The sequence below is a fragment of the Camelina sativa genome, chromosome 14, assembly GCF_000633955.1.
Source record: "Camelina sativa cultivar DH55 chromosome 14, Cs, whole genome shotgun sequence".
In the NCBI taxonomy this organism is placed as follows: Eukaryota; Viridiplantae; Streptophyta; class Magnoliopsida; order Brassicales; family Brassicaceae; genus Camelina; species Camelina sativa.
The window spans coordinates 9,831,004-9,852,403 of NC_025698.1; the positions used below are offsets into that span (position 1 = coordinate 9,831,004).

At 35.0% G+C, this 21,400-nt stretch overlaps 4 protein-coding genes, 1 long non-coding RNA gene and 1 other non-coding gene across 8 annotated transcripts; 3 read left to right on the top strand and 3 right to left on the bottom strand.

Moving 5' to 3' along the window:
- Window positions 5,758–7,062, top strand: LOC104740735. The gene is made up of 2 exons (XR_760218.2): window positions 5,758–6,503; window positions 6,717–7,062. It is a non-coding gene; the product is annotated as an uncharacterized LOC104740735 (long non-coding RNA).
- Window positions 9,642–13,260, top strand: LOC104740736 (prolyl endopeptidase-like). Its single transcript, XM_010461417.2, has 11 exons — window positions 9,642–9,867; window positions 10,210–10,429; window positions 10,538–10,738; window positions 10,826–10,896; window positions 10,994–11,156; window positions 11,248–11,841; window positions 11,937–12,317; window positions 12,400–12,539; window positions 12,635–12,770; window positions 12,858–12,971; window positions 13,064–13,260. Exons 1-11 carry the CDS (start codon window positions 9,758–9,760, stop codon window positions 13,127–13,129), a joined length of 2,196 nt encoding a protein of 731 aa, XP_010459719.1. The 5' UTR covers window positions 9,642–9,757; the 3' UTR covers window positions 13,130–13,260.
- On the bottom strand, window positions 13,333–16,897 carry LOC104740737 (putative tRNA pseudouridine synthase Pus10). 2 transcript variants are annotated; one of them, XM_010461418.2, is made up of 15 exons: window positions 16,673–16,897; window positions 16,210–16,550; window positions 15,971–16,079; window positions 15,693–15,804; window positions 15,211–15,251; window positions 15,017–15,088; window positions 14,790–14,858; window positions 14,623–14,703; window positions 14,425–14,544; window positions 14,262–14,336; window positions 14,085–14,165; window positions 13,891–13,964; window positions 13,734–13,794; window positions 13,598–13,653; window positions 13,333–13,477 (listed from the first exon to the last, which is right to left on the bottom strand). In XM_010461418.2, exons 1-15 carry the CDS (start codon window positions 16,817–16,819, stop codon window positions 13,402–13,404), a joined length of 1,515 nt encoding a protein of 504 aa, XP_010459720.1. In that variant the 5' UTR covers window positions 16,820–16,897; the 3' UTR covers window positions 13,333–13,401. The 2 variants fall into 2 exon arrangements, with proteins under 2 accessions (XP_010459720.1, XP_019090890.1); XM_019235345.1 differs by lacking the exon at window positions 16,673–16,897 and having other exon boundaries at window positions 16,210–16,286; window positions 16,391–16,480.
- TRNAP-UGG lies at window positions 16,969–17,040 on the top strand. The gene has a single exon. It is a non-coding gene; the product is annotated as a tRNA-Pro (tRNA).
- Window positions 17,320–20,861, bottom strand: LOC104740739 (L-ascorbate oxidase homolog). Of its 2 annotated transcripts, none has more exons than XM_010461422.2 (9): window positions 20,740–20,861; window positions 19,818–19,967; window positions 19,615–19,724; window positions 19,221–19,491; window positions 19,028–19,127; window positions 18,581–18,923; window positions 18,053–18,418; window positions 17,777–17,855; window positions 17,320–17,689 (listed from the first exon to the last, which is right to left on the bottom strand). In XM_010461422.2, the coding sequence occupies exons 1-9, from the start codon at window positions 20,761–20,763 to the stop codon at window positions 17,486–17,488; spliced, it is 1,647 nt and encodes a 548-aa protein (XP_010459724.1). In that variant the 5' UTR covers window positions 20,764–20,861; the 3' UTR covers window positions 17,320–17,485. The 2 variants fall into 2 exon arrangements, with proteins under 2 accessions (XP_010459724.1, XP_010459725.1); XM_010461423.2 differs by lacking the exon at window positions 20,740–20,861 and adding an exon at window positions 20,629–20,714.
- LOC104740738 lies at window positions 20,603–21,399 on the bottom strand. Its single transcript, XM_010461421.2, has one exon. It carries the CDS (start codon window positions 21,294–21,296, stop codon window positions 20,946–20,948), a length of 351 nt encoding a protein of 116 aa, XP_010459723.1. The 5' UTR covers window positions 21,297–21,399; the 3' UTR covers window positions 20,603–20,945.

The window sequence follows — 21,400 nt, forward strand, 5'->3', positions numbered from 1 at the left end:
AAGTGACCTTTTTTTCCTTAATAGGTCTGTCGTTGTAAACTTTCTATGGTTACATTGGAGCTATACCTAAAATGTAAGAGCATCACGAGTAGGAGAACATATTCACCCGTTGCTCAAAAAAATTAATATTTTAATATATAATTAATAAAAAGCTGACATATGTAGAAAAAGACTGAGAAAGGTTTCTACACTAAGTACTTTGAGCAACACTATTTTCTTTCTCTTTTTTTTGTATTTTTTATTAGGTTTTAATAAAAGAATTTAAGAAAAGCAACTACTAGTAAAGAAGGTGTAATATAAAAAAATGAGAGTAATTGATATACATATACTGATCATTTAGATTGTGGCATCTGTTTAATTTGTCAAAGGATCGAGTTCTGATCATTGTGGGATCCGTTAATTTGAGAGAAAGTTGAAGTCATCAAAAAGAAAAAAAAAAATTGATATTCATAATTTAACATTGCTTAAGAAGATTCATGTGACCGTTTGTATTTGACTGAATCTAAGTTTCTAANTCGTTCATGTCTGCGATCTCGATCTTGATCCTGCTGAGCCTGCAACACCGTTGTTAGTGCGTTTTTAACAGCGTGTTGTAACGCATCATGAAGTCCAGTCGTGAAGTTCTCCAAGGTTTGGTGCAAATCTTCATGTTGTTCGTCAAGAGTCTTCCGTGGAGCCATCGAGAAAGCGTAAAAAGCAAAGGATCGACCCTTAATTGAGAAATAAAGGTGCTGGAATCTGATACCAACTGGTGTAGATCAGGGTATGATAAAACACAATGAAACTTGTTTAGTCTAAGAATGCCCAAGTATCAAAGTCTTCTTACTCCGTTGAGAACGTTTTTTGTTCTAGCCGCAATAAGGAAAGAAGAGTTGAAAAGCCCTTTGATTAAAATTCAATAAGTCGTGCCCCCACAAGTCAAGGGATCGACAACTATAAATAAGAACACCAAAACCCTAATCTCTTTAGGAATGTATACGTATTAGTATAGGACCTATCTAAACCCAAAAGTAAAAGAAAACTCTAATTTAAGAATAACCAAATAAAAATAAAAAAAAACCCAAAATAAGTCCTAAAAATAATGTAGATTCTAACTAAACTTAGCCGCAAATATGCATTTTCACTAGGTTCATTCGTTAGTATAGTTGCAATAAGAAAATCGAGCTCATTGATCATCATCCAATATTTATTTTTGTATTGACCGCACATTTATACCATCAATTAACTCATTTGAATTTATATTTGGCATTTGTTGATATTTTTTTTTTTTAAGTTTTTCAGGTATGCTACACCATATTCGTTGACAAAAAAAAAAATTCATGCTTAACCAAATTTCATTTAGTAGAACTTTAGGTCGAAGCTTGAAAAAGTGTGTCTATCTATCTACCCTAGTTACTAGACGTGACTCGTCGTTAAACCATGAGCAGTTTAATGTTATAAAATTAATAACATAATACATGAGTAAAATGGGTAGAGGATACCCAATTAAAAGTAGGTGCGTGAATATTATATATAGTCATGGGACTTCATGATTCATGTTTTGAAATCATATAACAAAAAGCCAATCTTTTGTGACATCTTATCACTTGACGTTCGACCCAACCCAACACTGTCTTTTCCATCCTTTTATCCTCTACGTTTTTATTTCTGCAATCGTCATTTTCTATATAAATTGTATTTTCTTTTAATACGAATTTGAGTTTAAAATGTCAATAAATACTCTCTGCAACTGCATAAAGAGCAAATAATTTTTTTTTTGTTCAACAAAGAGCAAATAAAATTATTTCATTAAATACCTTCTGTATCACGTGATGATATGCTGCCCTAAAAGATTTGTAATCATGGAATCTCACATAGATCTTCGAAATTAAAAAGGAAGAAAAATAAATTCAGGTCTTCGTTCTTGTAAATATGATCAACAAGACAACAATAACACCCATCTTAACCATACATAGGCAAATATACAACACTATTTTTTTAAGTAACATACCAATTTTAATTTACAAATTTTTTTTGTAACTAAGAAAAGTACAATTTTTCTATATTTTCGTAAGTAAAATTGGATTATTTAATAAATATGTAAATAGTAATCGTGAATTTGAATTAAATTAATACACATAAAAATTATAGTAAATGACGATAATCATGATGATATGCATGAGAGTGTCTACGCATGCATAAGGAAAAAAGTGAAAAGAAGGGAATAAGTTCGCCAAAACATAATTATGATTAGCGCGGACGACTTGTAATTGTTCTTCTTATAGTATTTAATCCACTTTTGCCAAACTTTTAACTTACCCCAATATTTATTGAATCGAAGGATTTGAACCTTCAGGATGTTTTAGGTTTGGACTTTGGAGTATTTAATATGCTCAAACCGAGACGGCGAGACTGTTTTCAAACTTGGATGTTTCAGTATACCTCTTTGTTATTTACTACATTTACTATTACTTTATACTACTAGTTTTTGTTAAAATTTAATACTAGTACTTAATTACCTAGCTAACATTCTATCACAAATAATATTGAGCTAAATGGATATTAATATTTTGAAAACTAGCTAGCTATTCATTATAGTGACGTTCGTAAACCATGCAAAAAATTAAGACTATTATTCCAAAAACAAAAACAAAAAAAATTTAGACTATCTTTACACATACCAATCTAAATGGAACTAGTTAGATTCTCAACTTCATTGTCTGATTTATGTCAACGTGGGATAACAGACTTTTACGTTCAAAGTGCATCTTCTAAAATGAAGACATGAACATATATAAATTTGGTGTCCACATTGATTATGTTAATTCTCTTAACGGAAATTTTGCTTGAAAAATCGTTTTACAAAAGCTAAATGAATTTGAATCAAATCGTCCAGAATATCAGATTCTTACATAGAAACACATTGTCTTCAACAAACCATGTGTAATAAGCCTGTAAATAACGTAAGAAAGGTAATAAATAAGTCGTCAACGATAGAATATAGGGAGGTCAATTACAAGAAAAAAAATTATTTGTGACATATTGGTGGTTCAAACTCGGGTATGGGGAGGTCAAACACTATAAAATTTAATATCTACACTATTGAAATTTTATGAAATTACATATAAAAATAGCTATTTAATTAATTTACCCAGGTCAAGTGACCTTTTTTTCCTTAATAGGTCTGTCGTTGTAAACTTTCTATGGTTACATTGGAGCTATACCTAAAATGTAAGAGCATCACGAGTAGGAGAACATATTCACCCGTTGCTCAAAAAAATTAATATTTTAATATATAATTAATAAAAAGCTGACATATGTAGAAAAAGACTGAGAAAGGTTTCTACACTAAGTACTTTGAGCAACACTATTTTCTTTCTCTTTTTTTTGTATTTTTTATTAGGTTTTAATAAAAGAATTTAAGAAAAGCAACTACTAGTAAAGAAGGTGTAATATAAAAAAATGAGAGTAATTGATATACATATACTGATCATTTAGATTGTGGCATCTGTTTAATTTGTCAAAGGATCGAGTTCTGATCATTGTGGGATCCGTTAATTTGAGAGAAAGTTGAAGTCATCAAAAAGAAAAAAAAAAATTGATATTCATAATTTAACATTGCTTAAGAAGATTCATGTGACCGTTTGTATTTGACTGAATCTAAGTTTCTAACTATCTTTCATGTAAAACGTACGTATTTAATAGTGATGAATAAAGATCGATGGTAAAGGAACACATGATTTTACATGTGTTAATTTTGATTTTCGAATATAACTTAAACCTTACAATAGAAGAAGTTGAATCCAATAGCCTGTAATGCTCTGGAAAGCAGAAACATTTGAGACTTTTATTAAATGTTTCAATCATAGCACTGACATCTTCACAATCCGACAAACCCGATATTTCAGTTTTTACTTTCATTTTCATTGAATGCAAATATAAATATCAAACCCATTTCCATCAGAGGTTATGTTTTCGACTTTTCTGATTTCTTCGTCATTATAAAACCTAATGCATAACTGTGAAAAATAAAAATAAACTGCAGGCATAATATTGAAATCACTGGAGATCTTATACAGTGGTTTCTATTGCGTGTTTTTTTTGTTTTCCTTTTTCAAATGGTAAGTTATTGTAGTCGATAGAATCCAACAAACTGTGAAACATTCATTCTCGCTAATTCCAGTCAATTTAATCAAGAAAATAGGAATTTTGATTTGAATTTAATACTAGTGAGCTTTAAACCTTTACAGGAAAGATTATCAATGTTCTGAATCAACTTCTTTTTTCAATTGTGAAAAAAAAAAAATTTGAGCGAGCAGAGGAGGTGTTGATGGCCAAAATAGGGGGTTGGGTAGATTCAGGCAATAAATAGCGAGGACTATTATTATTAGTTGGTGCAATTAATATCTTTCAATTGGTGCATCTATTATTATTGATCATACGGATTTATGAAGATACACTAGCTCTTTTATGGAAGTTTGTTCCTTTTTCACTAAAAAAAAAAACTCAAAAATTAGTAAGAGAAAATGTTGTGTGGCAATACTATTTTTTAAACAAAAAGTAGGGATTTGTCGAAGCAATTTTTGTCTACGCGCATAAAGGAGATTATCAAGGTCATGGGTGTGATGAGTGCGACATATATCAATCGACGGTAGGGAAAGATGTTTCAATTCCTATTGCTAATCTGTAATGTTCCAACAATTATTTCTATTCCATTTGTATTGTAATCAATGTTAGAGACTGGCCATGTAAAAAAAATAGAGAAGAGATTGATCCTTGTCAACCCTAAAGGTAGAACCCTTTTTAATGAGCCTAGCTAGCTAGAGATATTTAATAGTTTGAACTTTGAAGTCAAATAGGTTTAACCTTTAGACGTCTTACTGTTGTTATTCATTTTTAGTTTTTTTACCCTGAACCTTGGATTCTGTAATCCACTCCCTCTAGTGGATTGTAAATGGACCCATTAAATGGAAGTTGTCTCGCACCGTCGCATGAATCAGAAGTGAGAAAATTGTTAGATTCATATCAACATGGTTCGCAATATTGTACTATAATTATGTGTTAATATATATATATATATATTTATTATGCGCTTGAGATACACTGCAACGAATCGGTACCGTAATTTAGGATTTATTTACGTTACTAATAATCATTTTTAATAATTTATCTGTTAGTAGTAACGGTTGTAGTGATCAACGTGACAACATGCATGGTGCTACCCACGCATATTTTGGTTCAATCTATCATAATATCTTATTACAGGTCACACACTACATTCAATCTGTTCATGTTTAGTTTCTATACTAGCTAGAACATATATTTTCATTAGTTCGTAAGTTTTTTATAGCTAATATATATGATGAACGGTATATTACAATAATTTATGAAAATCGATTTTTCAGTCTCGACCGACAAAAACAATGACTGCTACTGCTAGCTCGAAAGTTCGATATAGTTAAGACTTCAACATTTTGTTTTATTTTCGTTTTATATGCTCTTGAGTCTTGACAATGAGTTGGTATAAACGAGTACGAATAATAAATTGCTGCAATTGTCATCATCGAAAATTAAAGAAAAAGAAATAACTATTATTGATTTTAGAAAACATGCAGGACGTTATATTATTCAAATTACAAAATATTAATATATATAGTTCCATAAATACTTTATATATCTGTTGTTAGTTATTTAATATTCATTTATCTTTTGGGTTACACTCTGTACATATTGCCAACGTCAACGTTTCTTTAGCTATGGGAAAAGGGTTTTAAAAAAAATAATAGAAAACAAAAGGCAAACGGAAACGGTAGGCGCAAAGGCGAAGCCCCGTTGAAAGGTCGCTACCTATTTTTAGTGAAGAAACAAAAAAAAGAACACCCCAAGGAAAAAAATCATTCACAGTTTCGCTTTTCTTTTTTGTTCTTTTTTTTTAATCTATCTCTCTCTCCCACCATTATTATCTGTTGATCGATGTTGTTAGATCTGAGCTCTATTCAAATCTGAATCCTTTCAATCTCTTTTCTTTTTCCATCACAGCCATCTAGGGTTTTAAGCCAAGCTATATATATATAGCCCATCATAAAGAGAACTCATCTGCCTCTCAATCTCAATACCAATAAATATCACCACCTTCCTTCTCTCCCATCACTATTCCATCACATACATACTTCTTTTTGTCTCTCTCCGTGTAGTACATACAATTTTATGAGGGGGTTTCCTTAAAGATCACTGGAAACAGACTGGATCTTTGAACTTTTTTTGTTCCGATCCTTTTCATGAGGGTTTGACAAAGAGTTTCTTGCAGACTTCTTTGGCATTCTGTCCACCTCCTTCTATACATATCTGCATGTTTGTATGTATGCGTTTGTGTGTGGAAGAAGGAGGTGGGTATACTGCCAATAGAGATCTGTTAGGGTTTCTTTGTAAAACCCTCTTGATCTGTACATAACTTTATCAATATCTTGAATCTGACGGTCTTGTTTTGTATTTTGGCGATGACGTACGAGCTTCGATGATCTGGGGTAATTATTCGATTAACCCTTCTCTCGTTTCACGTATCTCTTTGATTTTCTTGCTCCTTTTTCTGTTTGAGTTCATATAAAATTCGTTTTTAATATGTGTTTATAACTGTTTCTTTGTGTGTTGAGATTGCATTTCATTTTTTTTTTATGGTATTAATTTTTTTTTTCAAAAAAGCCTCATATATAACCGTCGTCCTTTTTCCTTATTTCTAGTGTGTAACCTTTGGACTATATCGTAAGAAGATTGACTAGTGGCGGTTTTAATGTTCCGTCTTCTAGAAAATGGTTAAAAACACTAAAGAAAAAAAGAAGAGAAGGCCCCAGAATTTCAAAAAGGTAATCAAGATTTTGTTTTACTTTGAGAAATGGTAATGTGGGAAAGGAGAGCATCTTGTTTTGAAGTCTACGATGCTATTATGATGTTCCCTTGTTCTATTTGAAGTCGAAGAAACAGTAGTAGAGATTACGTGTACTCCTTCATTTGGTATCATTTCTGACCTATATATATATACAAAGTTCATGACCTATATACAAAGTTCATGAATTACATTTCATGATAGCTAATTACAATGCTGGTGAGTAAATGGATATAATTTTGTTCCTTACGTATATGCCTTGATTTATGGAACAAATTAAGTATAAATCCGTACCAAGTAAAATATTGACCTACAAGTTAAACGAAAAAAAGAAGGAAAAAATATCAAAGTAATGAAATTAACATTGAACTTCGTCTGATTGAGCAATAAGTCTCTATTGTCAGTGAGACCAAGTTTACAGAGATCTAATAAGTTTGGTTTCAGGTTTTGCGTGAGTACTATTAGATCATAAATTTGCACACTTGTATTTCAATGTTCTAAATAATTAGCTATGCAATAAACAATGGTTTCTAAGTATAACGAGCTTTTCAATTAATAAAAAAATAAGTATATCTATATCTCAAATTTGTTTTCACCTATCATTCTATCAAGGCACAAAGAGTTTGCTAGTTTCGATGGAGCTCCAACATGAAAGAGGCTCTGTTGATCATAAAATTTCATTTGGCACGAAGGTGTGCCATGAATATCCAGAGCCTGTAGAAATTCGTACATTTATAATCAGAGGATGAAGAATGTGGTAATGATATCATAGAGTACTACTCACTTACCAAGTCACATGAATCCCAAATCAATAATCTATGTTTTTTGTCTCATGACTCTCATCTTCTATAAATGTTGTAAATGAGTATATATTATGTAACCAGTTTGCGGATTTAATAATTATAAATTATAGTAGGATTCACATAAATTTTTTGGGTAACCGACTTTATTCGATGGTTTTCAAAGTCTTGTAAAGTTTGCTCCACATAATACTACACTTCACCACTCTAGACGTTTTACTTGTGATAAAAAAAAAAACAGGTTTTCTATAGTAATTTTGATACCAGTAATTGTAATTCGGTTCAAAATTTTCTCACTAATACAAAAATATGTCTCGATTTGTATGCGTTTAGAAGCTCAAAATATTTTCTTTACAACATTCTTAAGAAAAAACAAGACCACAAAAACTCATCAAAAAAAACATTAAGCTATAAAGGCCACAATATTAATCTATACATGAGTTATAAATATTCATGCTCATGCATTGGTTTTCATTCTAGTTATGAGTTGATGATTTTAGACAAATAATGAAAATATGGTTTTACTTAAGGTTATCGACTGTATTATTTTTTTTTTTTTGGGTCAAAATATCGACTGTATAATCTAACATGACTCATTTGTAGACTATGATTAAAATTAAAACTTCGTTTGCTGGAGAAATCAAGCTTACATCCGGAAAGTGGGCTCCAATCAGTTATAGGAATGGGCTTCAAGCCCGACATACACATTGACATTTTGACTTCGTCTTAAAGGTTGTCTGTAGTATACAGTAGTTTTTTTTGGAATCATCGTTTTTTCATGCATCAGAAAAATCTGTTCATTCGATATCGACATGCTAATAAATAGTGTTAGTTTTACAACAAAAATGAATTTAAATACATTTGTTTACGTAATTAGAACAGTAATAATGGTTAGATCCAAAGATTCGTGTATCAGAGAATTAGTTGCGCCAACTTTTTACATAAATAATGAATATAAATGCTTTGTTCCGATCTTAATGTGTAATGGATGCCAAGTATAGCAACATTATTCTATATGCATTACACACTTTAATTCGATTTATGTATATAAGAAGCACGAAAGTAAAACATAAAGCAAGCTTCAAAGGATATGCGAATCTGTCACAGGTGCCACTAGCTAAATTTGTCTTTTCTGATTAATTTAGACGACTCCTGAGAAAAAAACCTTGAAATAGAAATAAAAGTAGCTAGCTAGCTTCAATGACTAATCCATCACTAACGCACACTTGTTTACATTATTTGGAGACTGAATGGCTTAGTATATTGAGATCATGTTTTAGTTTCAAAAATTAGTGTAGAACATTTCCCAAAGAATACGATACGATCGGAATTATAGTGGTATATTTTTCTACGATACGAGGAAAGGAACCGTGATGGAATTTTTCAATCGTAATAAAAATAGTCGAATAAATAAATATAAAACTAACTAACAAAAGCTTTTTTAAGTTTTAACATTGTAGCGGCCGGGGGGGTTGGCTGAGTCACTCTCTCACGATCGCGGATTAAATTAGCTGGTTACTACAACCGTTGACTAGTCAACTGTGTTGACAGATGTTTTAGTTGGTTTTAGCGTCACTCAGAAATTAAAGTGGAAAAAACACCAATTTCTTTTACGACAGAATATAATAATATATAATCAGTATAAATTTTAATTTTGATAAAAATGGGAAAATAGTTCTTCTTTTTTTTTGGTTCGAAAAAATAGAAGAATATAAGTACAGAAAATAACATGAAAAAAGAAATATGCTATTTTTGGTTTGAAAAAAAAGAAGAAGGTTAGTGTAGAAATAACAAAATTATAATAAAAATGGCAACATGCATTACACTAAAGTGTCGACAGATTCATGAAACAATTTCGACATAACTAAGAGATAGAGAGAGAGAGAGAGAGAGAGACTCGATGCACCCATCTGTCACGCCCGCTCTTTCCATTTCTTCACGTTTCCCTTTTCTATTCTTTATTTCTTAATGTCCTTATAAAATACACCAGAGACGCTGCTTGTTCTTATTTTTTTTTTCTTTGACTACACGAAACTATAAACACCAACTACTTCCTTTAAAGTCTTTAGTTTTTTTTTTTTAGTCGGAAATTTAAAGTATGGGATCTCTCTCGACGTTCCAAGAGCGGTTGCAATACCCGACTGCGAGGCGTGATGAGTCTGTCGTTGATGATTACCACGGCGTTAAAGTCTCCGATCCTTACCGCTGGTAAAATCTTTTGCATTCGTTTCCAGCTGCTGTAAAAATAAAACTACTCTCTGGTTCTTTTTATTCTATGAGATTTTGAATGTTTTGGTCTTCTTGTTCATAACGTAGCAAAAGATTTTTCCGATCATGAACCAATCGTGTAACGAGCTTTTTTTCTGGACAAGCTCTATCGATATTGTGGCCCATTATTGATCTTAGTGGACCAGTAGGCTAATTTTCTGGACCAATTTTTGTTTGTTTGCACATTAATTTTTTGTCTGAAAAAACCGTGTACCGGTTTGGTCCAACCGTAAACTGGTTTGGTTAAACAAAAACTAAGTTATGTTTGGTTATCTCTGTCAGGTTGGAAGATCCTGATGCTGAAGAAGTGAAAGAGTTTGTGGAGAAGCAAGTGAGACTGTCAGATTCAGTGCTCAAAACTTGCGATTCCAAGAGAAAACTCCATGAGAAATTCACGAAATTTATTGACTACCCTCGTTACGGTACTCCCTTAAAGCGAGGGAACAGTTACTTTTACTTCCATAACTCTGGTCTTCAAGCTCAGAGTGTGCTCTATGTTCAGGTAATTAATTTGAAGCAGAGAATTATCAAATCATCTTCTTTTGTAACTTGTTCTTCCCATCTCCAGCTTCGTTAAGATTTGAACTTTTTCTTTTTCTTTTTTTTTCAGGATGATTTGGATTCTGAAGCAGAGATTTTGCTTGATCCCAATACTCTTAGTGATGATGGAACTGTTTCTTTAAACACTTATTGTATCAGTGAGGATGCCAAGTATTTGGCTTATGGTCTTAGCTCTAGTGGTAGTGATTGGGTTACAATCAAAGTGATGAAGATTGAAGATAAGAAGGTGATGCCTGATACTTTATCTTGGGTAAGGCTTCCTTCCTTCATGCTGAATTATTCACTCGTTAGTTACCATTTTCATCATTGACATGAATGAATCTTGTTATGGGATCAGGTTAAGTTTAGTGGAATTACATGGACACATGATGGCAAAGGCTTTTTCTATAGTCGCTACCCAGCTCCAATGTGAGTCTTTTGTTTTAACTGTGAAACTTTTGGGTGTGTATAAAGCTTTGAAAAGAGTTTTTGTAACTGTTTTGGATTGTGGTTTTTGTGTCTGTAGAGAGGGAGAGAATATAGATGCTGGTACAGAGACTAATTCTAACCTTTACCATGAGTTATACTACCATTTCCTTGGGACTGATCAGTCCCAAGATGTTTTATGTTGGAGAGACCAAGACAATCCCAAACATATGTTTGGATCTAAAGTCACTGATGATGGGAAGGTAAACATCCAGCCATTTCTTATCCCTCTTGGTGATGGTTTCACTTATGGATCCAACCAATATGTTTTTTTCTTCTTCTTTTCAAATGCAGTATTTAATCATGTCAATTGAAGAAGGTTGTGACCCTGTAAACAAGGTTTATCATTGTGATCTCTCATCACTTCCTAAAGGACTAGAAGGTTTTAGGGGAAGCAACGCTCTGCTTCCATTTGTTAAGCTTATCGACACATTTGAGGCACAATACATTGCTATCGCAAACGACGAGACATTGTTTACTTTCTTTACCAACAAAGATGCCCCAAAGTACAAAGTAGTTCGGGTTGATCTGAAGGAACCGAGCAACTGGACTGATGTTATTGCAGAACACGAAAAGGATGTTCTCTCAACAGCTTCTGCAGTTAATGGAGACCAACTGGTTGTTAGTTACATGAGTGATGTAAAACACATCCTACAGATTAGAGACTTGAAATCCGGTTCCTTGCTTCATAGATTACCTGTAGATATTGGTTCAGTATATGGTGTTATTGCTCGGCGTAAAGACACCACCTTTTTATTTATGTTTACAAGTTTCCTCACACCTGGCGTGATTTACAAATGTGACTTATCCCATGAAGCTCCAAAAGTTACAGTATTTCGTGAAATCTCTGTACCTGGATTCGACAGAACAGCATTTGAAGTTTCTCAGGTAAATAGAAATGCTTTCTTCATCACCAAGTTTTGAATCTGTAATACATAGTTTAATTTTGAATGCATATCTCCCATTTTTTTAATGCCTTATAGGTCTTTTATCCGAGTAAGGACAGAACAAAGATCCCGATGTTTATCGTGGCTAGAAAAGATATAAAGCTAGATGGCTCGCACCCGTGTTTGCTCTATGGTTATGGAGGGTTTAGCGATAGCACGACACCGTTTTTCAGCGCAACACGCATTGTGCTTAGTAGGCATCTTGGTGTTGTGTTCTGTTTTGCAAACATCCGTGGTGGTGGTGAGTATGGTGTGGAATGGCATAAATCAGGCGCTCTTGCCAGTAAGCAGAATTGCTTCGATGACTTTATTTCCGGGGCAGAGTATTTGGTTTCTGCTGGTTATACACAACCGAGGAAACTTTGTATTGAAGGTAGTAGCAATGGTGGGATTCTAATAGGGGCTTGCATTAATCAGGTAAGAAGGGTAAAATATATTTAACTATCATGAATAGCACATACTGTAGTTACAATTCAGAGTTTTGTACCTTTTTATGCAGAGACCTGATCTCTTTGGATGTGCTTTGGCTCATGTTGGGGTTATGGACATGCTACGGTTCCACAAGTTTACCATAGGACATGCTTGGGTTTCTGAATTTGGTTGTTCTGACAAGGAAGATGAGTTTCATTGGCTGATAAAGTAAGAGTCTTTTTTTTTTTTACATGTTACCTTAAAAGCTTCCCTCTTTTGGTAGATTTAAGATAACTGATGGTTTTAATCTATAATAAATTAAGGTATTCGCCTCTGCATAATGTGAAGAGGCCATGGGAACAGAAGACAGATCGGTTTGTTCAGTACCCATCAACCATGTTGTTAACTGCTGATCACGACGATAGAGTCGTCCCACTTCATACTTACAAGTTGCTTGCGGTTTGCCTCTCAGCGTCTTGTTTGCTTTTTGTATCTTCCTCTTCTTCTTCTTCATCAACCAATTGAAACCCAATTTTGCTTTTGCAGACAATGCAATATGAATTAAGTTTAAGTTTAGAGAATAGTCCACAGACGAACCCTCTAATTGCTCGAATAGAAGTCAAAGCCGGGCATGGAGCAGGACGTCCAACACAAAAGATGGTACATATCAATAATTAACCATAAGATTTTTTTGTCAAGTATAAATGCTTAAAAAAGTGTAAGCAGCGACTAATGTTTTTGAGTTGCTACAGATTGACGAAGCGGCTGATCGATATTCGTTCATGGCGAAGATGGTGGATGCTTCATGGATTGACTAATTTACACGGAAGAGATTGACTTATGACACTACTGTTTTACTACTGTTTTAACTTTTTAAGTATACAGCTTCTCTATTAGGCTAATACGATCATCATTATAATATTAAGAAAAGATTTGGAGGAAAGAGTATTTTATAGTTTAACCAATGACTGATTCAGCGTTACAATTTTATATTTCTTTAAAAATACAACGAAAATTTATGAAAATTTTGAATTCCCACAGAAACACATAATAAAAAAAAATAAGAGCGACTTTAACTTTAGTACATCATTCATTCATCGCCCATTTTCACATCAGTCACATCTAGTTGTATTATCTCAGCCCTGCAACCCAAAATTGATCCCATGCTGCAACCAAAATTAAATGAACTCTTTAATTGTTTATTCTCAATGCTCTTCCTAAACACAAAACTACCTTTTTAGTGCCTATAATTAAATCTAAAATAGTGAAGGGAAATCTTTTGATACCTGGGAGTGGTACGACCAAGATCTCCATGAACAAATTCTTTGATGTATGTTCCAGCCTGCATTATTGAAAAGTTAACTTTGCCCATCTTTTAAAGTTATGATAATTATAATGAGTTGAGTTAGAAGATAAGGCAACCTGAGTGCATAGATGCAATAGAAAGTAGTGGGAGTGTCCTTTTATCTTTTCGACTTTCATCCTGAGAATTGGAACCACAAATGACTGACTATTACTAAACAGAAGAAGCTATCCAAGGTAAGTAAAAATCTGAAATTCACGACAGATTATCACTAACCAATGTATAATCTTTTCACGGTCCAATGGACTCCGTCGATGAAGCACTCTTACTGGTGTCTTCTGCAAGATTTTCTGCAGTGAAGTAATAATATATAAGAAGAAAGTCACTTTGTATTAGGAACAAAAGAACATGGTTTGAGGATAGACAATGGATTGTACCTAATCTTAACAATCATTACACAAATGACTCACCAATTCTTTCAGGGAAGAGATTGAGTTGAAGTCTTTCTCTTCAAGTGGCCGAGCAATCCATACAAGTGCAACATACTGCTTCTGCAGTACATAACAAACATTGGCGTGGTTAGTTCGATAAGTCTTCATTACATTTCTAACTGAAGTTTTAGTTGAGTTAAGGTAAACAATGCTGACCTGCTTCTCTGCTTCTCCTTCACGCATCATTGCCCAACACTGACTTCCGATACATTTAAGATCTTTTACCCCGACCTGTAGCCAAAATACTGCTTGTAAGCTTGCAAAAAAGGCACACATAATCAGTTGATACAGCATCTGTGTTCAATTAATTAGGCCTTACTAGTTTTTTTTCTGAGTAGTTAATCTTTTCTTCAACTTCCTTCAATGATTGTTCAGATGGGCACTGGCGGGAATTCTGAACCTCGATTAAGAAAGGTCTACCTGAACCTAACATCCGTACCTGAAGAGAGATCTTTTATATTATCAGCATAAACTTGTTGAATATGAATATGACATCCGAAAAGAGTAATTTTCTCACATCAATATCTTCTCTGCCAGCAGCATGGAACTTGTAGGAATCCCCAAGGCATGCTGGAAGAATGTTTCCACCAAGTATCTCCTGAAAAACATATAGATATCTATTGAAGTCACTGTTATCTTACAAATAATATAAACAAGTCGAGATGACCACTAAGAGACTACTACCTCAACAGACGCTTCGCCCATTCTTTCATCATCAATAATCCATCGTGATTGACTAACATTTCTGGAGTACTGCAAGGATAAGATCGAACCATAAAATGAAATAAATCCTCAATAAGCAGTTAAAGATCATCTAGGTCATCCGTGAATCCATTTGTTACCAAACTACTTTACACACATTTAAAGGTTATATAATACACTGCCTCAAGGACATGAAAACAGAGACTTACTTTAAAGTATCTACCACTAAAAAAGATAGGCATCTTGTTGCAGTGAACTGAAAAGATGCATGGTTCATACACCTGGTAATATAAGGAAAATTAAGAGAACATGAGTTTTTGACTTTTTGTTAGCCAAATAATGACAACCAGACAAAAGAATGTTACCCTAATATAAATCTATGGGTGAACATGCAAACAAATACCTTTGAATTCTCGGAAATACAGTTTGATCCATTCTCTGCGTCTGCAAATACATAACATAGAACTATTGAATGGCGTTTTAGAAGTCTGAAATTTGATCCAGAGGGACTTAATGTATTATCTCCATAAAAACTTTAAGAGATTGATATAGATGGGCAGAAGATCAGGAAAATGTATAAACCATCACATGGAGGTATATGCACTTTGAAAGAAGTATTACATTTATGCCAGACACTGAAGTAGCGCGGGTAAAGAGGTCGGCTTAATTGTATATTACCTCCTTGGACTTTCAAAGAAAGCTCAAAGAGCCTTCAAATGCAACTATGGAATAATTGCGTACATGAATGTAATATTTTCTTTCATCAACAAACTCCCTAAAAATTTGTAGCAATTATCTATGCACCATGTCATAAATGATGTACGAATTAGGAGTCCAAGAAAAAGATTCAACTGAGTACTAAGTAACTGTAGAGTCTCAACATACCTGTTTTCCTCCTCTTACTTTCATGCGTTGTTTTAGAAACACCCAGAGCCTCATCTGATGCTTCAGAGTATGTCAAACGGATGTGAAAAGAGCTTGAATCTGATTGAGCGCCCTGCAACACTCAAAACAGAGAAGACATGTTTGTTATCTGGCCAGCGAAATGCACAAATTATAACATCCAGTTGTATAAGATACTACGCAATAGAGGCATCGATGAAACCTAAGCAACTCAAACAATTTCCAAAACAAAAACAAATTTAAGCAGATCACCGACTCACCAAAGATGCTTTAAGTGGATCCAAGATTAGAACTTTCAAAGCATCCTTAACAGATATTTTGTCACGCTGCAGCCAACCTTCAGTGCTATACTTTTCTTTAAGGTATGACCTATAAAGGTAGAGAAACATCATCAACACTAGAATAGCGCAGAACCAAAACAAGAGGAAAACACTTGAGAGGTACAATGTATAAGACAGGATTCAATATGCTCATAAACATGAATGCAAGTGAAGCTTACAAGACTGCACGTTCATTGTCCATGATAGTTGATGGCACAGAGACTTCAAGACCAAAGCTATCGAAATCATGACGATCCTGCTTCACCAAGTCCGTTACCCTAGCAACGTAATCACTACTAGTATCCGATTTCACCAGCTTTTTTTCAGCAGCAGCATCGGAAAAAACGAATTGCAATATACCTAAACAAATAATGCAGATTCTTGAGCAATTAGATTCTGATGAACCAGTTTCATCATCACCGGATTGTATCCAGCTGCGCAGAGTTGAAGTCGAGACTGACGACAAATCCGAATCGAATGCCTCGACGGCTACCAATCGGAATATACATCTCTCGCATACCTACACAGAGCCGAGAAGAAGATAAACCGAAATTGGTAAAAGAGATTGGGAAACGGAGTCGGAGAATATGTCTGAGATACATAAACCCTTAGAACGTGAGGGTAAGAGATAAGAAAACGCACCCCGAGTGATAGAAGATCTTTCACAGAACCGGAATGCACAGATCGAGCTGTTTCGTACACGCGCCGAGTCTTGGAGTCACCATGGCTTACGAAGCCGTTGACCAAGCCGGATGAGTCGCCGGCGGCGGGTACTGTTTCGTCGGACATTGCTTTTGAAAAATTGGAGAAGGCGGCGTCTAGCAAATTTACCAACCAATTGCAGTGGTGAGCTTATTCAGTTTTCGTGGCAAAAGCAACAGGCTAATAGAGGTTTATCTTAAGTACACAATAAGTTTTATATAGTTAAACAGCAAAGAGGGCGTTTGGTCTAGTGGTATGATTCTCGCTTTGGGTGCGAGAGGTCCCGAGTTCGATTCTCGGAACGCCCCTCTTTACTTTTTAGATATTATTATGCACTATCGCTTTCTTTAGTTTTTTTCATCCACTGATTAGATATTATTATGCACTATCGCTCTCCAATATCTTCCATTGTTATTACTGTAAGTCTGTAACCTCAATATCTTTTATTGTTATTACTGTTAAGTTTGTAACCTCTTTACTTTTTAGATATTATTATGCACTATCGCTTTCTTTAGTTTTTTTCATCCACCTTACGTTGTTCAGACCTAGCACACACTATGCAACAATATCTTCCATTGTTATTACTGTAAGTCTGTAACCTCAATATCTTTTATTGTTATTATTACTGTTAAGTTTGTAACCTCCAATTTTTTCTGTATACAAATAAATCTTTGTAGGTAGATAACAATGGGGGAAATTGATACAATACTTTCTCTCTTTTCTATCTAACTCTCCCGCCCACTCAAAGCAGTCCTATTTGTGGTGTCCAATAGCTCTGCCACAAAGAAGAGCGTTCTTCGGGATTTGGTATTCATCTCTGAGAGAAGTCGAGGTTGTGTAGACACGCATGTAAAGCTGTTGTCCCAGGTATTGTCTTTCCCACAACTCTGATCTTAGGTTCCACATTCCTACGTTGTCTAGTGCCACGTATATTGCAGTCCATGATCTTGGATACACCTATACATATTCATCCAACAGTCCACGTTTCAGACTCAGCTTTTTGCTAAGATAATATTCTTATAAAAGTTAGAGAAGTCGTCTCACCTGAACAGTGCAGCGTGAGACTGCATCGTTTAGATTGTAGATTTTCCTACTTGCAGTACTCCATTTCCCAAACTCCATCCTGATAGTTATACCAATTCCACAAACCGTGTGTTATATAACGATCAAAATGATGCTCACAAAATTAAGTTCTAAGGGCTCTTTCTTGGTTAGAAAATGCTACACTGCACTTACTGTGTGGATTTGTTGATGCAAACAGAAACATTTAGGAGAACTTAGAGAAGGGATGAGAGAACAGTTTAGAAAAGTAACACTTACCCAACAACGAAGAAAGAGTAACCGTCAAAATGCCAGCTCTGGACAATATTATCCCAATTCTGGAAAACAATCTCCACAAAGGCTCTGTGATCAGCTTGCAAGACAGATGTCATTGGGAATAATGCTCCACTAGTGGGATGGTCAGATATGCTACCAGGCTTGTATACACCGTCAATTTTGAAGTAGTCAGCAAGTTTTAAAGGGGTGTCTGATGGGTAAAATGATGCCCTGTTCACGGCGTATCGTGGCTTGCCTTGAATCTGTCCAGCAGAAGTAACAAGTCTGATAGTTCTGGTGACGTTTATCATACCATAGTGATATGAGCCTTGTGGGTTTGGTCTTGGTCCGCCCGCTGTAAGGTTGGTCCTACAACACACAACGAAAACCGCTCAGAAAGTATTCAAGAACCAGACTAGTTTCTTCTCTACCAAGTAAGTGTGAGCAAAATCAATAAATCCAGCTAAATATACAAGCAGTGAATGAGTAACTCCAAAGCTTTGTCACAGAATCAAAGGAATAAAACAAAACCTGATAGATCGAGCCTGGTTAAGAGACCAGCTCATCGGATCAGGTACATCGGGAAGAGGTCCAGAAACAGCTCCAGCAGAGTTACTATAATGGAGAACACCGCCGGTGATGAGGGTCTGTGGGGTAAATCTACTAGAGACCACAATGTAATAATCTTTAGCAGGTTGGTTAGCTGTAACGATGACAGAGTAAGATTGACCAACATGAACATCAAGAGAAGAGAATTGAGTCTGAATAGTGTGTCTCCCTTCGACCTCAACCAGCTTCATCATGTGGTTTTGGATGCGGAAGTTGAGTGAGTTCCGTAATCCTACATTTGATATTCTCAGCCTATACGTTTTACCTGTGAGTCAAATCAACAACCGTAACTTTATTATCAACACAAAATTTGAAACAAATGAATCAATCACAAACCGAAACGAAGACAAAAAAAGAAAAATGGCAAACCTGGTTGAACGTTGAGTTTTGCACCACTAGCGCGGCCATTGATGAGAATTACATCAGGAAAAGGAAGCTTTCCGCCATTATCGAGCTGTGCTCTCAAGGCCTATATACAGAGAGATCTCTCATAAACATCAATCATAAACTCAAAGCAAAGTAACAAACATTAAGGGTAAATAGAATAGTCTGTTTAATATACCTTGTGGTTGGTCTTGTACCAGTCGCCTATGAGAACAGTGTAATCATCGGCGGGAGGAGGGAAAGGAACGGGGATCAATGGGCGGCTGGAGATACGGATAGCTCCGAATCCGCCGGCGGCTTTGTGAAATCCGAGTGACGGGAAGTAATAGAAACTTCCGATCTGATCTTTGACCTGAAGAGCGTAGGTGAAGTTCTTCCCCGGCGGGATTGGGCACGTCGTTCCGTACACTCCGTCTTGGAACGAGTTCTTTCTATTTTGAATCCCCGCCCTTTTGTGTTCAATCATAAAAAATAGATAAACAATATTACACGTATGCACTACTAGGGGGCTGGTCAGATACAGTATGTGTGTTTTCAATTGCATGCAATTTCAAATAATAATAAAACTGTACCATGAGATAAGGAAAGGTTCATCCAAATGGTTGAATACGTTAATGATGAGATTGTCATTGGTAACACAGCGAATTTCCGGACCCGGAAACATTTTGTTGATCAATATACCCTATATATCGGAAGAGGAAGATGAAATCAACATAAGATCTAATTTTTGGCAAGATTTTGTCTTAGGAGTTTAGAAGATTTAAAGATCAAGAACCTGTTGTTTAACACCCATAGGATAAATGTCGCCATAGGTTATGTGCCATTGGAAGTATCTGTACGGGTCTTCCGCCATGACGACAATTAGAATCGATAAAACGATTAGCAATGCTGCATTGTATTTCTCTTTGACCGCCATTTTAGTGTCCTGAAGAGGAAAAGACTTTTTCACCAATTTGATTCTATAGATTGAAGAGAGTGTGACAAAATGGATTGAAAAGGAGAAGTATAAATAGTGTAGTACAGAGAAAATGTATTTATGGAAATGAAAGTAGCAAGAAAAAACTGGGTCAAAGTTTCTTGTGGGGGATTTAGTAATACAGTTAACTATGACTTGAAGAATGTCTTCCCCAGAGCTAAACAACATGGTAAATTAGTAATTACTTTTAAGTTTTAACCAACAATATTAATGTTTCTTTTTGCTAAACATGATTAATGTGTTACTTTTGAAGTAGCTATTAACTACCAAAATGATTTTTGGTCTCTACTTATCTAGATGATTACCAAATAGTGTGGTGTTGTAGTCAAAGACACATTTTTGTAAACTATACTTAACTAAATGAACTATTTGATTAAAATATTTAAACTAGATGACTAATAGTTATAAGATTAGCATAACATTTCCTATGAAATTTCCTCCATATCCATCTAACTAGATGATTCCAGCAGCAATCCATTTACTATTTTAACTAAGTAAATGATCCTCGGGATTAATAACCTAATTGTAATCAACCCAAAATCTTGCCGAAAATTGCAAATCATACACACCAACACACTGGTTCATGCACTGAAATATGCTTATTGCTAACCTTTTATAACACAAAATTCTTCAAACGAAAAAAGTTTTAAAACGCAGTGAAAGTGTTCGATGAAATGCCTCAAAGGAAACTGGCCACAACAACGTAAATGATTCCACGAACCTGGTTTTGAAAACGAGACACCATTGTCTGAACTGAATCACATCACCATTAAAAACTCTTAACTCATTCAATCGCTAAAACCCTCTCAATCTAAAGACGGCCATTACAAGGCAAGAGAGACATCTGTTTGGAACTACAAATAACATCGCAACAGTAAGTAAAGAAATTCGTAACCTCGTTGACCTTAACTCAATCAAAATCTCCGATCACTTCTTTTCTTCACCGAAGAGTAGACGGAGACGAGAAGCAAAGACGCCGGTGGAATCAATCGAAGCTTGGTGAAGAAGATCGCTCTTGATTTTACTCATACGATCAGTCAAACTATCTTGCTCCTTCTTGAGAACAGCTGTGTCTTCCTCCAGATCGTGGATTCGGTACTTTTGACTTACAGATCGGAAGCTCAGAAGCAAGATTCCAGTCATGGCGAAGAATTGGAAGAAGCTTTGCCTGTTTTTCTTCACGTTATCGAAGAATCCAGACGCTACAGCAGTTAACGCCTTCGCCGGATCTTTCCCGGTGAGTGGATCGACAGATCCCTGTGGCGCCGATGAAGCCATTTTGAGTTTCCGATGAACAGAACGTGTGACTGACTCTAATCCCGTACCCTGAAGAAAGAGAGATAACAAAAAGGGTTCTCGAAATATTTGGGCTTTTAATGTCT

What these genes read in the sequence shown, in the direction of transcription:
- LOC104740736 (XM_010461417.2), top strand. Translation starts at nt 9,758, where the DNA reads ATGGGATCTCTCTCGACGTTCCAAGAGCGGTTGCAATACCCGACTGCG. An exon ending in AGAGTGTGCTCTATGTTCAG is followed by an intron (nt 10,430 to 10,537) that starts GTAATTAATTTG and finishes TTTTTTTTTCAG; the next exon opens with GATGATTTGGATTCTGAAGC. An exon ending in CAGCATTTGAAGTTTCTCAG is followed by an intron (nt 11,842 to 11,936) that starts GTAAATAGAAAT and finishes AATGCCTTATAG; the next exon opens with GTCTTTTATCCGAGTAAGGA.
- LOC104740737 (XM_010461418.2), bottom strand. Translation starts at nt 16,819, where the DNA reads ATGTCCGACGAAACAGTACCCGCCGCCGGCGACTCATCCGGCTTGGTC. An exon ending in GTATTTCCGAGAATTCAAAG is followed by an intron (nt 15,089 to 15,210) that starts GTATTTGTTTGC and finishes TTATATTACCAG; the next exon opens with GTGTATGAACCATGCATCTT. An exon ending in AAGGAGAAGCAGAGAAGCAG is followed by an intron (nt 14,166 to 14,261) that starts GTCAGCATTGTT and finishes TATGTACTGCAG; the next exon opens with AAGCAGTATGTTGCACTTGT.
- LOC104740739 (XM_010461422.2), bottom strand. Translation starts at nt 20,763, where the DNA reads ATGGTGTCTCGTTTTCAAAACCAG. An exon ending in TGTCTCGTTTTCAAAACCAG is followed by an intron (nt 19,968 to 20,739) that starts GTTCGTGGAATC and finishes TTTCCTCTTCAG; the next exon opens with GACACTAAAATGGCGGTCAA. An exon ending in TCTCACGCTGCACTGTTCAG is followed by an intron (nt 17,690 to 17,776) that starts GTGAGACGACTT and finishes GAATATGTATAG; the next exon opens with GTGTATCCAAGATCATGGAC.
- LOC104740738 (XM_010461421.2), bottom strand. Translation starts at nt 21,296, where the DNA reads ATGGCTTCATCGGCGCCACAGGGATCTGTCGATCCACTCACCGGGAAA.